We start from the raw sequence: 18013 nt of genomic DNA, 5'->3' as shown, positions 1-18013 counted from the left end.
GTGGTAGGAAGCTTAATGACCATGTAAGTCAATCTCCTCACTTTATGTGGGGGATACTAAGGCCCAAATGAGTTAAGTAACATCCTTAAGGTCACCCAGCAGAGTTGGAATTTGAAATCAACCTGACTGTACCCTTAGGCAATTGCTTTCCTATATTTCAAAAAACAAAACAAAACAAAACAAAAAGTCCTCTTGGTTGAGCATGGTGGCTCATGCCTGTAATCCTAGCACTTTGGGAGGCTGAGGATTGCTTGAGCCTAGGAGTTCCAGGCTTCAGTGAGCTATAATCAGTTACACCACTACCCTCCAGCCTGGGCGACAGGAACAAGACCCTATCAATCAATCAAGTCCTCTTAATTCATTATTGACCTTCCATTTGTGGATTTATTTAAACTTTAAAAAAACGTGTTTTCCATCCTGGCTAACATGGTGAAACCTCGTCTCTACTAAAAAATACAAAAAACTAGCCGGGCGAGGTGGCGGGCGCCTGTAGTCCCAGCTACTCAGGAGGCCGAGACAGGAGAATGGCGTAAACCCGGGAGGCGGAGCTTGCAGTGAGCTGAGTTCCGGCCACTGCACTCCAGCCTGGGCTACAGAGCGAGACTCCGTCTCAAAAAAAAAAAAAAAACAAAAACAAAAAACAAACAAACAAAAAAAAAACGTGTTTTATAATGTTATTTCCTACTATTGGGAAGAAGACTTCCTCTCTCATTTGTCCCAAACTCATCCTTCTCCAGTTTTCCAGAATGGCCCACTGACATTCTGTTAAGAGCTTGCTAAACAAACGGGGGTTCATCATTTCCCTGCTCTTCAGGTTTTCAAGTTTTGGTTCCTTTATGAAAATGGTTTCCCCACACACGTGTCCTCACTTAGCAGCCCTGCCAGCATCTTGGTCCATTTTTAGTGCTTCCTCTAGGCTTTTTCTAGCTTCAGGTTCTCTTAAAATGTGTGGTAACCAGACATTTAACTGGCTAAACTAGCCAGGTAGATAACCTAGCTGAGCCCAGTCATCCCATGAAACCATGAAAAACTAATCACTGTGAGACAGTTCTTTTTTTTTTTTTTTGAGACGGAGTCTCGCTCTGTCACCCAGGCTGGAGTGCACTGGCTAGATCTCAGCTCACTGCACGCTCCGCCTCCCGGGTTTACGCCATTCTCCTGCCTCAGCCTCCAGAGTAGCTGGGACTACAGGCGCCCGCCACCTCACCCGGCTAGTTTTTTGTATTTTTTAGTAGACACGGGTTTCACCGTGTTAGCCAGGATGGTCTCGATCTCCTGACCTCGTGATCCGCCCGTCTCAGCCTCCCAAAGTGCTGGGATTACAGGCTTGAGCCACCGCGCCCGGCCTTGTGAGACAGTTTTGAGGGGTGTTGTTACACAGCAATAAATAACGGGAATAGACACTACAGTTCTCATTCATTCAACAAATAGTTATCAAAGTTACAATATAGAATATACAAATGTGTGGTTGCCTAGTCTCTAGGTAACCAGAATGGCACATAGATGCTACTGCAGATATAGGGTTATGCAGATTGAAGTCAGTCACAAGTACTTTGATACTCTTTCCATCAAGAGACACAGTATCCTCCCTCACTGAATCTTGGGAGTCTCTGTGACCACTCTGACCAATAGAAAATGAAGTGTCACTGTGCCAGTTTCTCAGTCTAGGCCTTAAAGGACTTGCAGCTTCCACTTCCTGTTCATGGAATACTTACTCTTGGGATAGTCTGTTTAGGAACCCGGTCACTATGCTTCCAAAAGCCCAAGACACATGCAGAGGCCATGTGAAGACATCCTGTTTTGAGAGCCCCAGCTGAGCTGCCAAACAACAGTCAGCATCACTGTCAGTCACGTGAGCCATCAAGAACATCCAGCTCGGTTACACTTTGAGATGACTGCAGCCAACATCTGACTACAACCATAAGACCTCAAGTGAGAGCCACCTAGCTGAGCCCAGTCATACCACAGAACCATGAGAAATTAATTATTGTGAGATAGATTTGAGGTTTGTTACACAGCAATAAATAATTGGAACAGACATTACAGTTCTCATTCATTCAGCAAACAGTTATCAAAGCTGCAATATACACGGAACTGTGGAGATACAACAATAAGTAAGACATGCACTTTACTCTTAGAGGGGAAACTGTGGCCCAGCACGGTGGCTCACTCCTGTAATCCCAGCACTTTGGGAGGCTGAGACAGGTGATTGCCTGAGGTCAGGAGTTTGAGACCAGTCTGGCCAACATGGTGAAACCCTGTCTCTACTAAAAATACAAAAAAATTAGCAGAGTGTGGTGACGTGCGCCTGTAATCCCAGCTACTTGGGAGGCTGAGGCAGGGGAATTGCTTGAACCAGGGAGGTGGAGGTTGCAGTGAGCCAAGATTACATCACTGCACTCCAGCCTGGGCGATGACAGCTATAATACGATGTTAATTTCTGCCATTTATTGTATAACTGTCTAACACAGAACTAAGCTCACATTTTTCCTACATGTACTTTCTACCAATTTCAAATTTTATCCATTTGATCTTTTTCTTTTCAATATACTATCTTATTCCTCTCCTTCCTTTTTATTCTCAAACTACTGCTTCTGTCTCCTCATCTCTGTGGCCCCAATAATCTCGTTTTCACCCTTGATGCTTGTATTTGTTATCTCTTGTTGCATAACAAAGTATCCCAAAACTTAGCAGCTTAAAATAACAGCACTTATTATTTCTCAGAGATACCAGGATCAGGAGATAACGCTTCTCACTCAGGGTCTCGCATGAAGTTGCAATCAAGCTGTAAGCCAGGACTGCAGTCATCTTAAGGCTTGACTACTACAAAGTCTATTTCCAAACTCACTTGCTCAAAGGCCTCAGGTCCTTACCACAAGGGCCTCTCCAGAGGGCTACTTGCAACATGGCAGCTAGCTTCCCTCAGACAAGAGACAGAAGGGGACAAAGTGGGTGAGAGAGGGGAAGAAGAGGGGGAGAGTGAGCAAGTTCACACGAGTGAGGGTACGTGCACATGCGAGCACAGAAGAAGCCATAGTACCTTAAATAACCTAATGTTGGAAAGGCCGTACTATCACTTCTGACTGTTTTATCAGTTACACAGACCAATCCTGCAACAGCATGAGAGGGGACTATACAAGGGTATGAATACTAAGAGGCCGAGATTACTAGGGACCATCTTAGAAGTTGGCTGCCGCGAACCACATCTTCTTAGGCCTTTCTTTCTCCTTTTCCTGAAACTCCTCCTTGGTTTTCCAGGGCAATCACTTTCACTCTCCTGGATTTTCTGCTTCCTAAGTTTTTCTGAGCCTGTTTCAGTCAATATACTGATATTAGATTAATTTTCCTAAAATACATCTTTCATTAAATCCCTTAGGTTGGCTCCTCCTCATCACCTATCAGAAAGAGTTATAACTAGGCCTGAATATAATGTAGCCCTATCTCCCCAGTGTACAAGATTCAATCCCTATAAATAATTGCCCAAACTCCAGATAACATTTCTACTGCAGCATAGGTCATACTCCTCTTCCCTTTGCACCATGTTCTGGCTTCCATCTCCTCTCGGTTGAGCTGAATGAACTTCTCCAGGCCTTATATTTCTCTCCCTGCCTCATTCTCAAAATATTTTTCTCATTTTGTATCCACTGACTCCTCCCTTCTTAACTAACACATTTGTTTGAATCATTTTGTTAAGCACTTTATTAAGCCTAGTTTTCTAAACGCTGAATTCTGAGAGCCTGTCTTCTTAATCAGACCATTAGCTCCTGGAGGGTCATGTCTTAGGTCTCTGGGACCAGCCTTGTTCTCTATGTTCTGAGAGACACTAAGGCAATCATCACATATTTCCTAACTTGATTTTTATTTGTAAACAGAACATAACATGAATTTCTTGTACAAGTGAGGGAAAATATAAACAACTGAAAATCTTTTTGAAAGCGGAAAAGACATTAAAAACATAGTTTAAAATCTGTCTTCTGGGAGAACTTTTCAGTACTTAAATTCTTTTGCTGGGTTCATAAAGTGGCAAGTCGACAGTCCTAAATCTGTGAAAATCTATGCCCACAAGCTAAGTCTTGGGAATTAAACACACATACAAAAGAACGTAGACTATGTCTACCTCACATTTTAAGAAATAAGCTTACCGGCCATGCACGGTGCTCACACCTGTGATCCCAGGGAGGCTGAGGTGGGCCAATCCCTTGAGGTCAGGAGTTCGAGATCAGCCTGGCCAACATGGTGAAACTCCATCTTTACTAAAAATTACAAAAATTAGCTGGGCATGGTGGTGCCTGCCTGTAATCCCAGCTACTGAGGAAGCTGAGGCATGGGAATTGCTTCTGGGAGGTGGAGGTTGCAATGAGCCAAGATCGTGCCCTCCAGCTTAGGTGACAGAGAGAGACTCTGTCTCAGGAAAAATAAAAGAAAGGAAATAAGCTTACCTTTAAACAAAATAATTGACTCTTCTTATCACAGAAGTGACCTAAGACAGGGCATACTAGCTCAGAGTTCTTACTGAGTAACTACCATCTGCCCAGGCATGAGACAGGTACCTTTTACAATGTGCCGCTACATGTACAGTTAAGGTAAATCCCTATTCTTACCTCATGGGCACAAGTCCCAGCATTTCATCACGCCGCTTTTCCTTTTTTTTTAGCTCTGATTCTGTTGATTTGAGTTTATCTGGAGCAAGTCGCAGTTTAGACTGCAAATCACTGATGACTTCTTGTAATTCAGCCTCTGTCTGAAAAACTCTCTGACAAACGGGGCAACATGACTGGTTTTCATCTGTTAGCTGAGTAATGAACTGGGAGTAAACTGCTGTGGCTCCAGCCAGCATGGCTATTTTAAGAAAATAAGTTATATCACCAATGAGAAAAAACATAAAATACAGTATTGTCAATATGGTTTCATCTTTTTCTATAAATATATTATTCTTACTTTATAAATATATTATAAAAGAAATAAAAATTCTGATACTTAAAATTCCAATATTCTCTTCCAAAGAGCATGATACATTCAGATTTGTATAAATATTTTTTGGTAACACATTATAAGTATAACAAAATGTCTACTGAGAGCTTTCTCTGTGCCAGGCACTGTTCTAAGGGTTTTACAACTATAATCTCATTCACTCCTCAGTACCCCAGGTGGTAGTTGTGTCCTCATTTTACAGACGATGAAACACAGGAAGGTTTCAGTAACTTGCCTAAAGTCACACAGTGAGTAAGTTGTAGAGCCAGGACTGAAATCCAAGCCATTAGGCTCCATAACCAGGTTTTTAAATTCCCCATCCTTAACAGTTACCTGTGAATGAAAATTCAAAGGTGTCAGAGTATCCTGATAACATAAAGTAGGTAAACTTACCTCGCTGTTTTGATGATTTTTCAATTTCCTCTTTAAGCCTGTCTAAATCACTTTCAAAATCCTGGCTACCACAAACATCAAACAGCTTGTCTTCGTAACTGGACAACTGCTCTTCCTTTCTTTTTAGTTCATTATTTATATGATTTTTATTCTGCTCAGCTGAAGCTAGTTCTTTGCTAAAATAAGAACAAATATGGATTTTCATTTTAAAATAGGAGAAATGAGTTTGAAAGTTTGAGTAGGCAAAAACAAGATAAATTTCTGCCAACAAATCATGACCAAATACTTTTTTTTAGAAGTTGAGGGACAAGTCCACTTCTGTCTTAACTCTCCCCCTATGACACTGACTCACCTGCCAGTCCTGCTCATGGGCCTGCTCCCAGAAAAACGTACACAGATTCTGCCTGGTTTCTGGGAATTCATGGCCTTTGATCCCAGGTTAAGCCCCAGCAAGATGCTTGCTGGGACTACTGGACAGAAAGAAGACAGGAGAACACCCCCGTAATTCTCTTTAGTCCTTTCACAAATACTACTTCCTTACTCTCCTGTAAATAGTTTCTTTATATCCTCTCCCTCCTTGTTGCTGTCACCCACTTGCCTCCAGAACAGTCATTCCCTCTCGTTAATCAAATATTTTACTTACTAGCACAATTTATCTCCACTTTTAGCTCTTAAATATCATCCTAGCCAACCTCAATACTTACATATAACATGGTTTTTCAATTTGCAGGTTTTGATGCACTAGCTACCATGTAGTCAATTTAATGTATTGTATTCAGCATATTTTTAAAAAATGAAATAGAAGAGATGGTAATATATTGGAGTAGGCTGTATGTATATATACTACTTTGAGAAATTGGTTTCAGATAAATGTGTGTTACTGCACACATGCTTCTTCATCATGACTACCCATCGTGAGTCACAGTAAAATTTTGGAAAAAAGTAACTAATACAGATGATATTTTCATTATCCTAGACTCCATTGAGCACTTCTCATCAAGATCACCAGTGACCTAAGTGCCAAGTACAGTCTTCATCTTACTCTACCTCTAGGTAGCACCAAACACTGTTGACTTTCTCCTTGAAGACTGTTTTCTCAAGGCACCCAGACACCACGGCTATCTGGCTCTCACTCTGGTTCCTTGGGCACATCCCAGTTTCCTTCACTTGATCCTTTTCCTTGGCCTGCTAACATTTTAAATGTTTGTGCTTCCCGGGAATCTAATTGTAACCCCTTCTCTTTGCGTAACTCTCTCAAGGTGACATACTAATGACTTCAAGTATCCCTTGCATAGCAACAACTCCCAGTCTCCTGAATTTCAAACTCCAATACTGTATTCCCTCACAGACACTTCCACAAGACACAGAGATTAAACATCACCAAAACCAAGTCCTCTACTTTCCTCAAAAATCTGTGTGGAATTTTTGACCCGCTTATCCAACCACCATCCAAGGTAACATCTGAGAAATATGATCACTTTTTATAATGGATTTCTCACAGAAATGAAAATAGAATTTTTAAATTTTAATCTTCACAGATCTACAAATTTTCAAAGGACAAGACGTCTAAATTACTACCCATTACAATTTTACTTAATTTGTAAAATATGAGGGGTCTTCAAAATGTTCATGGAAAATGTGTATTATAAAAAAACTATGCATGAAGTTCAAAATGTTTTGCACTGAAATAAACTCACACTAACTTGTTATAACATGTCTGAATAGGATCTAGTTTAAGGCACTAACACGGTTAAGACATCAGTTTGAAAAGAGCCCCAATTAGAGCTAAAACTGAAGCAAGAACAAACATCAAATTTATGGTGAAGTGTGGGTGGAAGAATGGTGAATCACTGATACTTTACAATAAGTTTATGAGGTCAATGCCCCAAATAAATCAGCAGTTTACAAATGGATAACTCAGTTTAAGAAGGGATGAGCCATTATTAAAGATGAAGCCCACAGTGGCAGACTGTTCACATCAATTTGTGAGGAAAAAATTCATCTTCTTCATGCCCTAATTGAAGATCAATGATTAACAGCAGAAACAATACCCAACACCACAGACACCTCAATTGATTCAGGTTACACAATTCTGACTGAAAAATTAAAGTTGAGTAAATGTTCTACTTGATGGATGCCCAACCACTGCTTCCAGATAAGCTGCAGAGAACAGCAGAGCTTTCAATGGAGAGTCTCAACAAGTAGGATCAAGTTCCTAAAGCATTCTTCAAAGAATTGTAACAGGAGGTGATGGAATGTGGCTTTACCAGTACAATCCTGAAGACAAAGCACAGTGAAAGCAACGGCTACCAAGTAATGGAAGTGGTCCAGTCAAAGCAAAAGCAGACCAGATAAGAGCAAAGGTCATGGCAACAGTTGTTTGGGATGCTCAAGGCATTTTGCTTGCTGACTTTCTGGAGGGCTAAAGAATGGTAACAACTGCTTATTATGAGAGTGTTCTGAGAGAGCTAGCCAAAGCATTAGCAGAAAAATGCCCAGGAAACCTTCACCAGAGTCCTTTTCCAACACAACAAATGTTCCTGCTCATCCCTCTCATCAAACAAGGGCCATTTGCAAGAGTTTCTATGGGAAATCATTAGGCATCCACCTTACAGTCCTGATTTGGCTCCTCCTATCTTCTAGTTTCTTAATCTTAAAAAATCTGTAAAGGGCACGCATTTTTACGCTAATAATGTAAAAAAGACTACATTAACATGGTTAAATTCCCAGGACCCTCAGTTTTTTAGGACTGAACTAAATTGCTGGTATCATTGCTCAGAAGAGTCTTCAACTTGATGGAGCTTATGTTGAGAAATACAGTTTATTTTAAATTTTTATCTTTTAATTCCATTTTTCCATGAACTTTCTGAAGTCTTCTTGTATGCAAGAACTAAAATTGATCAATACAACATACCATTTCAAGACAATAAATTATTTTAAAACAATTAAACAAGTAAGCATGAAATAAGAGATTTCTATTACATCTCCAAATGTTGCAACTTACTTCAATTTGGCAAGTCTGTCCCTGGTCTGATTAATTTCTTTTGATTTACTATGTAGCCAGTCTTCAAGCTGTTTTTTGTTGGGAAAATATCCCAACAGTGACGTTAATTCATCACTGTGCCTAGATTTTATTTTTCTGATTTGTTCATCTTTGTCAGCCTATAGGTAAAAAAAAAAAAAAATCTTTTAAAAATAAAGTCTGTATCTCTACATTATATCAAGAACAAAAATAAATTCTAGATTGACTAAAGTTCTAAGCTTAAAACTATAAAAATATGAAAATAAAATATAAAATTTCTTAAAGTCTTCAAGTGGGAATGGTCTTTCTAAGCCCTAAGAGTGGAGTACCAAGTCAAACAATATAGAATTTTAAAACTTCTGTTATGTTAAAAGCTAACAGTAATGTTCATGTGTGTGTGTGTATATATATTTCTGTATTAACTTTTTGTAATTAAACAATAACTTTTAAGCTTGAAAGTCTATTATACAGAGTACTAAGCTCACTTAGCCTCTAAAATATAAAGTCAATACCAACTTAATACCTTATAGTCTATGACTTATGAATGCAAGGTAGGCTATTTTAAGTACCAGACAGTAAAATTAGAACAAAAAGAGAAATCATACTTTGTCTTTGGTCAGCATCTCCATCTGGGTACGTGTTGTTGTATGATGGTTTAACTGCTCCATCTCCTGGTCAAGTTTACGCAGGGTCCTGTCTAAGTCTGCTTTTTCATTTTGAAGACTTATTACTTCCATTTTTAAGGTTTCTACATTGCTGTTTTTCTCAGCCTTGCTTAACTCACGTTCCTGGTCAATAATTCATACAAATGCAAAGGTGTTAGATATTTTGTGCAAGAATTAAAATAATGATAAGGTGTATTAGAAATTAACTACTCCTCACAATGTTCCAAATAATATTGTTTGTATCCAACAAGAGAAAAAAACAAGGCACTATATATGCTTTAAGGTAAATCTTATTAAAGTGACCGTACTATGTTATAATGGTAGAGAATTAGTAAATAAACCTAGAAGGGTCAAACAGGAAAGAAAAGTGAGAATTAGTGTACAATTAGGAGACATGTGTCTAAGTATACAGATTAGTGAGTCCTCAGTCAACAATTAAGTATTTATTAAGTCCCCATGTAATTCACTACATTGCCTGGAATGTAGAAACTATAAAAATAGTGTGACGTGGTCCCTGACCAGTATCTCCCCACCCCAACAAGATAACACTGTGAAAAAGTGCTAAATTGACAAAAATGTATGCTACAATGGTAAGTTACGAAGCAAAAATAAATGTTTACATAAATTATCAAGATGGGCTTTAAGAAGTTTGCCATGCTTTAGAATGCTTACTTTGGTGATGGAGATGTGAAGAAAGACGACAGACTAGAAGCAAGAAAGAAAATTTGGAAATACCTGAAAAGACTGGCTAAGAAAGTTGTTACCACAGAAAAAGTAGTAATACAGCAAAAATCATCTAGAATTACAATGTGTGTGACCTACAGGAAAAATACTTGTTTTTTATAAACTTTGGTAAGTGTTCTTTTTTTTTTTTGAGATGGAGACTCACCCTGTCACCCAGGCTGGAGTGCAGTGGCATGATCTTGGCTCACTGCAACCTCCGCTTCCCAGGTTCAAGCGATTCTCTTGTCCCGGCCTCCCAAGTAGCTGGGACTACAGGTGCGCGCCACCACGCCCAGCTAATTTTTGTACTTTTAGTAGAGATGGGGTTTTGCCATGTTGACCAGCCTGGTCTTGAACTCCTGACCTCAGGTGATCTGCCTGCCTTGGCCTCCCAAAGTGCTGGGATTACAGGTGTGAGCCACCGCACTCAGCCTGGTAAGTGTTCTTAACCAAGGTGCTCATAAGAATCACCCAGTTTTGTTGTGTTTTTGAATGTACATTTCTATGCCCCATTCTCAGAGATTTTGATTTGGAAGGTCTGAAGCTTTAAGGTCTGAGTACAGTATCTTTAAAAAGCTCCCTATGTGATTCTAATTTTCAACCTACCAGGTTGTAGAACCAAAGACTCAGAAGATCAAGATACTCAGATGAATTCATTTTACATGAGAATAAGACAAAGTTGATGTTTTTATTAAAATGCCATAATCTCAGGATTAAAAATAGACAAAATACTTCTAAAAGTCTTATATCTTAAAATTATTAGATTATTCAAACAATATCTTACAGCTTTTATGAGCTCCTGGTCCAGTTCAAGAATCCTGTCTGAAGATCCTTCCAACTGCTGTAATTCATACTTCACGTTTTTCAGCTCATTCTGCTTCTTATTTAGAATTTCTGATTTTAACTCAATTATTCTTCCCAGTCCAGTTTTCTTATCTCTTATCTCATCTATCTGTTTTTGTTTCAGAGTCTCTTTTTCTGCAAAGTCATTCTAAATGCGTATATAAAGAATGAGCATTAATAATTTACCAAACAATTTAAGAAACAGTTTTTTAATTGCAAAAGGAATATATGTACACTGAAGAAAATACAAAAATGTACAGTCATGTGTTGTTCAGCAGGGATATATTCTGAGAAATGCATCATTAGGCAATTTTATCGTTGTGTGAACATCAGAATGTATTTACATAAGCCTACATGGTATAGCTTACTACACACATAGACTATATGGTATAGCCTATTGTTTCTAGGCTACAAACTTATACGGCATATATCTGTACTGAATACTTCGGCAACTGTAACATAATGATAAGTATTTATGTATCTAAACATATCTAAACACAGAAAACATACAGTAAAATACAGTAATACGATTTTATGGGACTACTGTCAAATATGTGGTCCATCACTGACCAAAACATGTGGTTCAAGACTTTATTTTAAAAACTATCAAAACCATTACCCAGAAATAATCATTAACTATGAGCAAATGTTTTCTCTGCAATTAGCTTTTAAAAATTTTTTACTTAAAACCAAATAAAAAATGTAGGTTTACATTTTCTTCATATTTTTATCCTTATACACTTTAGAACATTTGCTTCAATAAAGGTTTCTCTGCCTTGTAGCAGATTTTATGCTAACACTAATAGAAAAATATGCCAAAATAGAGTCCAACCAAAAATTAAAACAATTCAAGTAGAGAATATGACGCAAACAAAATAAGAAACACTATATTTCAAAATACTTGCCATCAGTTGGTTGGCAGTTTTTGCTTCCCCTTCTTGTCTCTCTTTCACAAGTTTGTGAAAATTTTTAATCTGTCTTTCACTGAATGGTCCACGCTCAAAGCCATCTAATTCTAGCTGTGTTGCCAAAGACTGAATTAATGAATCTCTAGCTCGGATATGTTCTTGATGGCGATCTGCTTGTAGCTGTAGACGACCTTTAAAAAAAAAAAAAGCCTCATAATTTTTATTTTTAAACTGGTGCTTAAAAAGTTGAGATAGTTGTAGATTCACGAGTTATAAAAAATAATGCAGTGTGTTCTCTTGTACATTTTGCCCAGTTTCCCCCAATGATAACATTTTGCAGAACTGCACTATAATATCACAACCAGAATACTGACATTGATATAATTCATCAATCTTATTCAAAAGTCCCCAATTTTATTTGTACCCCTGTGCATGTGTATGTGTGTTTATTAAGTTCTAAATAATTTTATCACCTGAGTAGGTTCATATATCCACTATGGCAGTCAAGGTACTGAACAGTTCCAACACTACCAGAACCCTCTTTTTGTTCTAATCATAACCATACTTATCTCCCTCCTGTCCCTTCTCTTACCTAGGATCCCTGGCAACTACTAATTTCTCCACCATTTCTAAAATTTTGACATTACAAAAATGTTATATAAATGGAAACATACTGTGTATAGCCTTTTAAGATTGGCTTTTCACTCAGCATAAGTCCTTGGAGATTCTTCATTCATACAGAAAATGTGTAATATCATAGTAGGAAAAACAACCAAATGAACATTTTGTCCTACCCTGTTCAACAAGCAGTTCTGATTTTTCTTGATTGAGAAGCCTAGATTCTTTATTTAATTTTTCCAGTTCACGATGACAGTCTACCAATTTCCTTTCTTTCTCCCTTACTGTTCTCTGGTGATTGTGATATAAATCATTTAGTTGCTCATCAGTCCCTTGAAAAACCTGTGTAACACCAAAATAAAAAGCTTTAATGTACAAACATAAGAAAATATGATCACTTTGAGATGCCAAACAGAAACCAAACTTTATTCAATATCCTTCATTTCAACATATACATAGAAGTAACCAGATCTGTATTTTTTTCCAATGTGGATGGCAAAATGGATTCAAATAAAGTTCATTACAATAATCCTAAAATTTTGAAGCAGAACAAAATTCTACCACCACAAACCTTTTCCATTTTCTCTTCGAGTTCACTATTATCTTTCTCCATTTGCTTCTTTCGGCTATCCAAGGCTTTAATTTCATTGTCAAGTTTCATTATTTTAGAGAGATTATGTTCAATTTCTTTTAGACGATTCTGAAAATAAAGAAACACCACATAAATAAAACTCACTATAGCTTACATGGCTGATAGATGAAGACAAATAAGATAATCCAGGTCCAGGCATTTAGTAAAAGTGATCTAATTTAATGCTAACAATAACATTGTAGAGCGGGCCTAGAGAAACTGAAGTTCAGAGACATTAAGTAACTTAGCCCAAGTCCTTATAGCTAGTAGAGAGAAGTAGGAATTCAATTCCACTTCTAACTCCGAACACCATGCCCTGTCCTCAACCTCCCACAAAAGTCATTCATTCACTGGGCAGTTAGAGTTACAATACATAAAGCAGCACATTTTAAGAACTTAATCCTTAAAAGGCTAATTATTTAATGTATTTTTGTTTTTAAGTCAGGACTACTGAGAGGGCTAGAAATTCATGGTGAGTTACCAATGCATTCTGAGCCTGTAGGCAAATTTACATGAAGAGTATACTTTAATCCAAAGCTTGCTCAACCACTGGGGACTCTGAGCAAGTAAAGTACAACAAACGAGCTCAATGGCCTGCTCTGAGGCTCGCTTCCAGAGACAGCTGGCTGTCCCATCTTCTAGGAATGAATACTGGGATCTGGTTCGGGGCATTCTCTTATTGGATGATGCTGGGGATATTCTTCTAGCGTTTGCCTCTATGATTCCAAAACTGACCAACTCTTCTTCTAACACATTTTTAGAACCTACTTGTATTATTATTATTATTTTAAATGCAGAGACAAGGTCTTGCTATGTGGCCCTGGCTGGGGTGGCTATTCACAGGTGCAATAACAGTGCAATACAATTTGAACTCCTGGGCTCAAGTGTTCCTCCCACCTCAGCCTCCAAGTAACTGGGACTATAAGTATGCACCACCATGCCCACCAGGACCTAATTTTAAACTAACATATTAAGTTACTGGAATGTTTAGACAGCAGTTGCAAACCTTCATAATTGTACCAAAATGCATCCTTAACTTTAACATAATTAAAATTATACTAATAGCATACCTTGTGATTTGCATATGAATGCAAACAGCCTAAAATCAGAAACTTTGTTTACTTTGTTCCCTAATGTATCCCCAGAACATGCAATAGGTGTTCAATGTTAGCTAAATGAAAGAGAGATTTGAAAAAAATAACTTTACCAAGAACAACAGTCACAGGTATCACTGATTGAATGTCTACTATGTTCCAGGCATTGTACTAGGTGCTGCTATAAATTCTCTCTAATCCTCACAAAAGCATATACTAAGCAGGAGACTAAAAGGACTTAACTGACTTGTACAAAAATGTATTATAAACTATAAAACATTGAAGAACATTTTTGTGGCACTGGGTCAAAGACTTCCCCTAAATATGAAACAAAAAGCATAAACCATAAGTGAAAACAGTTGACAAACTGTGCCTCATCAAAATTTAAAACTCCTGTCCTCTGAAAAGCAGTTAAGAAATATCTGCAAAACCAATATCTGATAAAGGGCTGGTATCCAGAACATATTTAGAACTCTCTGCCCAGCACTGTAGCTCACACCTGTAATCTCAGCACTTTGGGAGACTGAGGCAGGCCGATCGCTTGAGCCCAGAAGTTTGAGACCAGTCTGGGTAACCTGGTGAGATCCTGCCTCTACAAAAAATTAAAAAACATTAGCTGGATGTGGTGGTGTGTGCCTGTAGTCCCAGCTACTCAGGAGGCTGAGGTGGAAGGATCACTTCAGCCTGGGAGTCAGAGGTTGCAGTGAGCCAAGATCACACCACTGCACTCTGGCCTGGGTGAGAGAGAGAGACCTTGTCTCAAAAAAAAAAAAAAAAAAAAGAACTCTCACAGCTCAATAATGACCAATAAATAAATAAAATTGAAAAATAGGCAAAAGATTTTTACATTTTACTAACAAAGATACTCAGATGGCAAATAAATATATGAAAAGATGCTCAAAATCAATAATCAACTGACTAACTGATCAACTAGGAAAACACAAATTAAAAAATATAAAGAAATACAACCTCACAATGAGATACTACCACACACCTACTATTATGGCTAAAATGAAAAAGATTGACAGTACTAAGTGTGGATGAGAATGCAGAGCAATTACATTCTCATAGATTATTGGTAAATTGTTGGTAGGACTACAAAGTGGTACCAGATGGTACAGCTAAAGTGTACATTAAACATACACTTACCATACAACCAAGCAACCCCATTCCTAAAGTTATCCAAAGATCTGTATACAAAAGTTTATAGCAGTTTTATCTGTAACAGCCCAAAGCTGAAAACAACTTAATGTCCATCAGCCATGGAATGGATGAGGAAAAAAATTATAATATATGCATACAATGGAAGGAATGCTCCTCAGCAATAAAAAGGAATGAACTGCCGGGGCGCAGTGGCTCACGCCTGTAATCCCAGAACTTTGGGAGGCTGAAGTGGGCAGATCACCTGAGGTTGGGAGTTCAAGACCAGCCTGACCAACATAGAGAAACTCTGTCTCTACTAAAAATACAAAAAAAAATTAGCTGGGTGTGGTGGCGCATGCCTGTAATCCCAGCTACTCGAGAGGCTGAGGTAGGTGAATTGCCTGAACCTGGGAGGCGGAGGTTGTGGTGAGCCAAGATCACACCATTGCACTGTAGCCTGGGCAACAAGAGTGAAACTCCATCTCAAAAAAAGAATGAATTACTCACACATGCAGCAACACAGATAAATCCCAGACACAAAAGTCTGCATACTCTATGATTCTATGTATGTGCCACTCTTTGGAAAAGGCAAAACTATGACAGAAAACAAATTAGTGGCTATTAAGGATGGGAGCAGGGGGAGAAGACTGACTGCAAGGACTTTGAGAGAACTTTTTGGGGAGACTGAAATATTCCACATCTTCATTGTAGTGCTGGTTATGCTACCATATGCATATGTCTTAACTCAAAGAATTTATATTCTAAAAAGTGTGGGTTTTACCATATATATATTACACCTTAATAAACTTGACTTAAAAAGAAAAAACAAGTATAAACTTAGGAATCAAAGGACTCAAATCCTACCTTTAACCCTTATTTCCACCGTGAACACCTGTGCCTCAGTTTTCTTGCCAATACAACCTCATAGAGTTACTATGGGGTTTACATCATACATTGTAAAGCACTTGGATTAGTGTTAGGCATTAAACAGTGAATGAGACCATTTGCACTACTTGTGAAAAAACTTCTGTACTCAGAAAATACCTTTTGAGTAGAGTCTGACAAAGATAACTGGATGGACACTTAAAAGCAATGAATATTAACAGCTCCGTTATGATAATCTACAAAGTGCTCAGTTTCTTTCCATCAGTGTTTTCACCGCCTCTTGATAGCACAAACATTATGACAATCATCTGGGCTTGGATCTTTCATGACATCTCTACCTGCTTCATTCCTTAAATCCAGCCAGTCACCAGATCCCCTGAATTCCTTCTTTGACATCTGTGTTTTGGTTCTAATCTCAGAGCACAAAACATAGGTTCCATCCCCAGAGTACACACCTAGTAAAAGGAGCTAGGACAAGCAGGCAGACGACAACAACAAAAACAGCCAAGTGTTTAAAGCTTAGGTGCCAGTGTGAAATGAGTTTAAAAAAATAGAGCAGCTGGGCTATCAAGTATAGAAGGACCATGAACTTGTGTATGGAAAAAAAAACAATTAGAAACGTATTCCTCTAGCAATTCCCATTTAAGGCAAGAAAGGAAAACAGATCTAAGTAGGGCAAAAAAAGAGGACAGGATATGGTGGGATGGTAATAAAGTAGTTTATAAGAGAGTGAGAGTTCCTGAAGATGAAGGGAATCAGTAAAAATGGGAAAGGATGCATTCTAGTGCATGGTTGAAAAGAAGTAGTCTTTTCTGGGAAGGTGATTTGACCCAAACTTTAATTGGGTTCTATGAAGGGAAGAACCTTCACATGTCAGAGCTAAAAAAGGACTCTGGAAGTCATTTACTTAATAAACATTTACTGAACCACCTGCTACGTGCCAGGCACTAGGCTAGGCTCTGAGGAAACAGAGAAGAGTATGAAACCCTTGGAGAATTACTCACAATTAAACACAAACAAGTACATAAATACCTCAACCTCTACTACGGTCTTGGTTAGAATCTTGGCACCACTCACTAAATCCTAGGTATTATCATTTAGCCCTACCTTGACATCATCTCCAATAAAAATGCTTCATTTCAACAATATGGATTTCCTTGACAGTGTTCAAAGACAGCTTGGATTTTACTGTCTCTATGTCTCCAATGACCTACTCATTTATGATCAAAAAAGTCATGGCCAAATTTAGTCCCATGAAATCCTCTCTGGCTACCTCAGACAGAAATTCTCTTTCTTTATCCTCAGAGCTCCTACAGGTCTTGTTTTTTTTCTGCTTTACCGTTACACACGCTTGTCATCTCTCCAATCAAGATGCTCCTCAAGAAAATAAAATGTGGAGTGGGGCAAGGGGGAAAGAAGAAAAAAAAAGGAAATCTTCTCCAGTATCTTGGTAATTACCACGGTGCTCACAGAGAGTTACCAGGACAACTCATCCTAAAATATAACATAATCTTCCACTCTTCTGTCTATTGAACTAAGTCTGAAATCCATTAGCTTTCTATAATCTGATCCCGATTCATATTGATCATTTACTCCTTTTATATTGATTTACTTAACCCAGACTTTTCCTCTCACAATTCTGTTCTGATTAAGCTTGTACAGGTAAATATACACATACATACAAGTGAATGTTTGTATACACATATGTATAGTATACATGCAGTTAAAAAAAGCTACAGGTAGAATATACTCTGGAAGTTCAGAGATGAGGAATGGAAGACTATCTTTTACTTTTCTTTTTTTTTTTTTTTTTTTGAGGCGGAGTCTCGCTCTGTCGCCCAGGCTGGAGTGCAGTGGCGCGATCTCGGCTCACTGCAAGCTCCGCCTCCCGGGTTCCCGCCATTCTCCTGCCTCAGCCTCCCGAGTAGCTGGGACTACAGGCGCCGCCACCACGCCCGGCTAATTTTTTTGTATTTTTAGTGGAGACGGGGTTTCATTGTGTTAGCCAGGATGGTCTCGATCTCCTGACCTCGTGATCCGCCCGTCTCGGCCTCCCAAAGTGCTGGGATTACAGGCTTGAGCCACCGCGCCCGGCCTATCTTTTACTTTTCACCTAA

At 38.5% G+C, this 18013-nt stretch overlaps 1 protein-coding gene across 10 annotated transcripts in view; it reads right to left on the bottom strand.

Moving 5' to 3' along the window:
• Positions 1 to 18013, bottom strand: part of RAD50 (RAD50 double strand break repair protein) — an 88427-nt gene that overhangs the window by 44207 nt on the left and 26207 nt on the right. For all 10 annotated transcript variants that reach the window (XR_012414057.1, XM_073994194.1, XM_073994197.1 and 7 more), the window contains 8 exons: positions 12715 to 12843; positions 12320 to 12485; positions 11523 to 11716; positions 10559 to 10765; positions 8992 to 9174; positions 8369 to 8526; positions 5365 to 5540; positions 4602 to 4839 (listed from right to left, as the gene is read on the bottom strand). Coding sequence is in view for 9 of the 10 variants with exons in the window: in XM_073994194.1 (XP_073850295.1) it covers positions 4602 to 4839; positions 5365 to 5540; positions 8369 to 8526; positions 8992 to 9174; positions 10559 to 10765; positions 11523 to 11716; positions 12320 to 12485; positions 12715 to 12843 (1451 nt within the window). In the remaining variant the exon portion in view is untranslated. The remainder of the gene's footprint in view (positions 1 to 4601; positions 4840 to 5364; positions 5541 to 8368; positions 8527 to 8991; positions 9175 to 10558; positions 10766 to 11522; positions 11717 to 12319; positions 12486 to 12714; positions 12844 to 18013) is intronic.

Source organism: Macaca fascicularis, chromosome 6, assembly GCF_037993035.2.
Source record: "Macaca fascicularis isolate 582-1 chromosome 6, T2T-MFA8v1.1".
NCBI classification, from domain to species: domain Eukaryota; kingdom Metazoa; phylum Chordata; class Mammalia; order Primates; family Cercopithecidae; genus Macaca; species Macaca fascicularis.
Note: the sequence above shows the minus strand (reverse complement) of the source record. Positions and strands in the feature narration are given on the sequence as shown.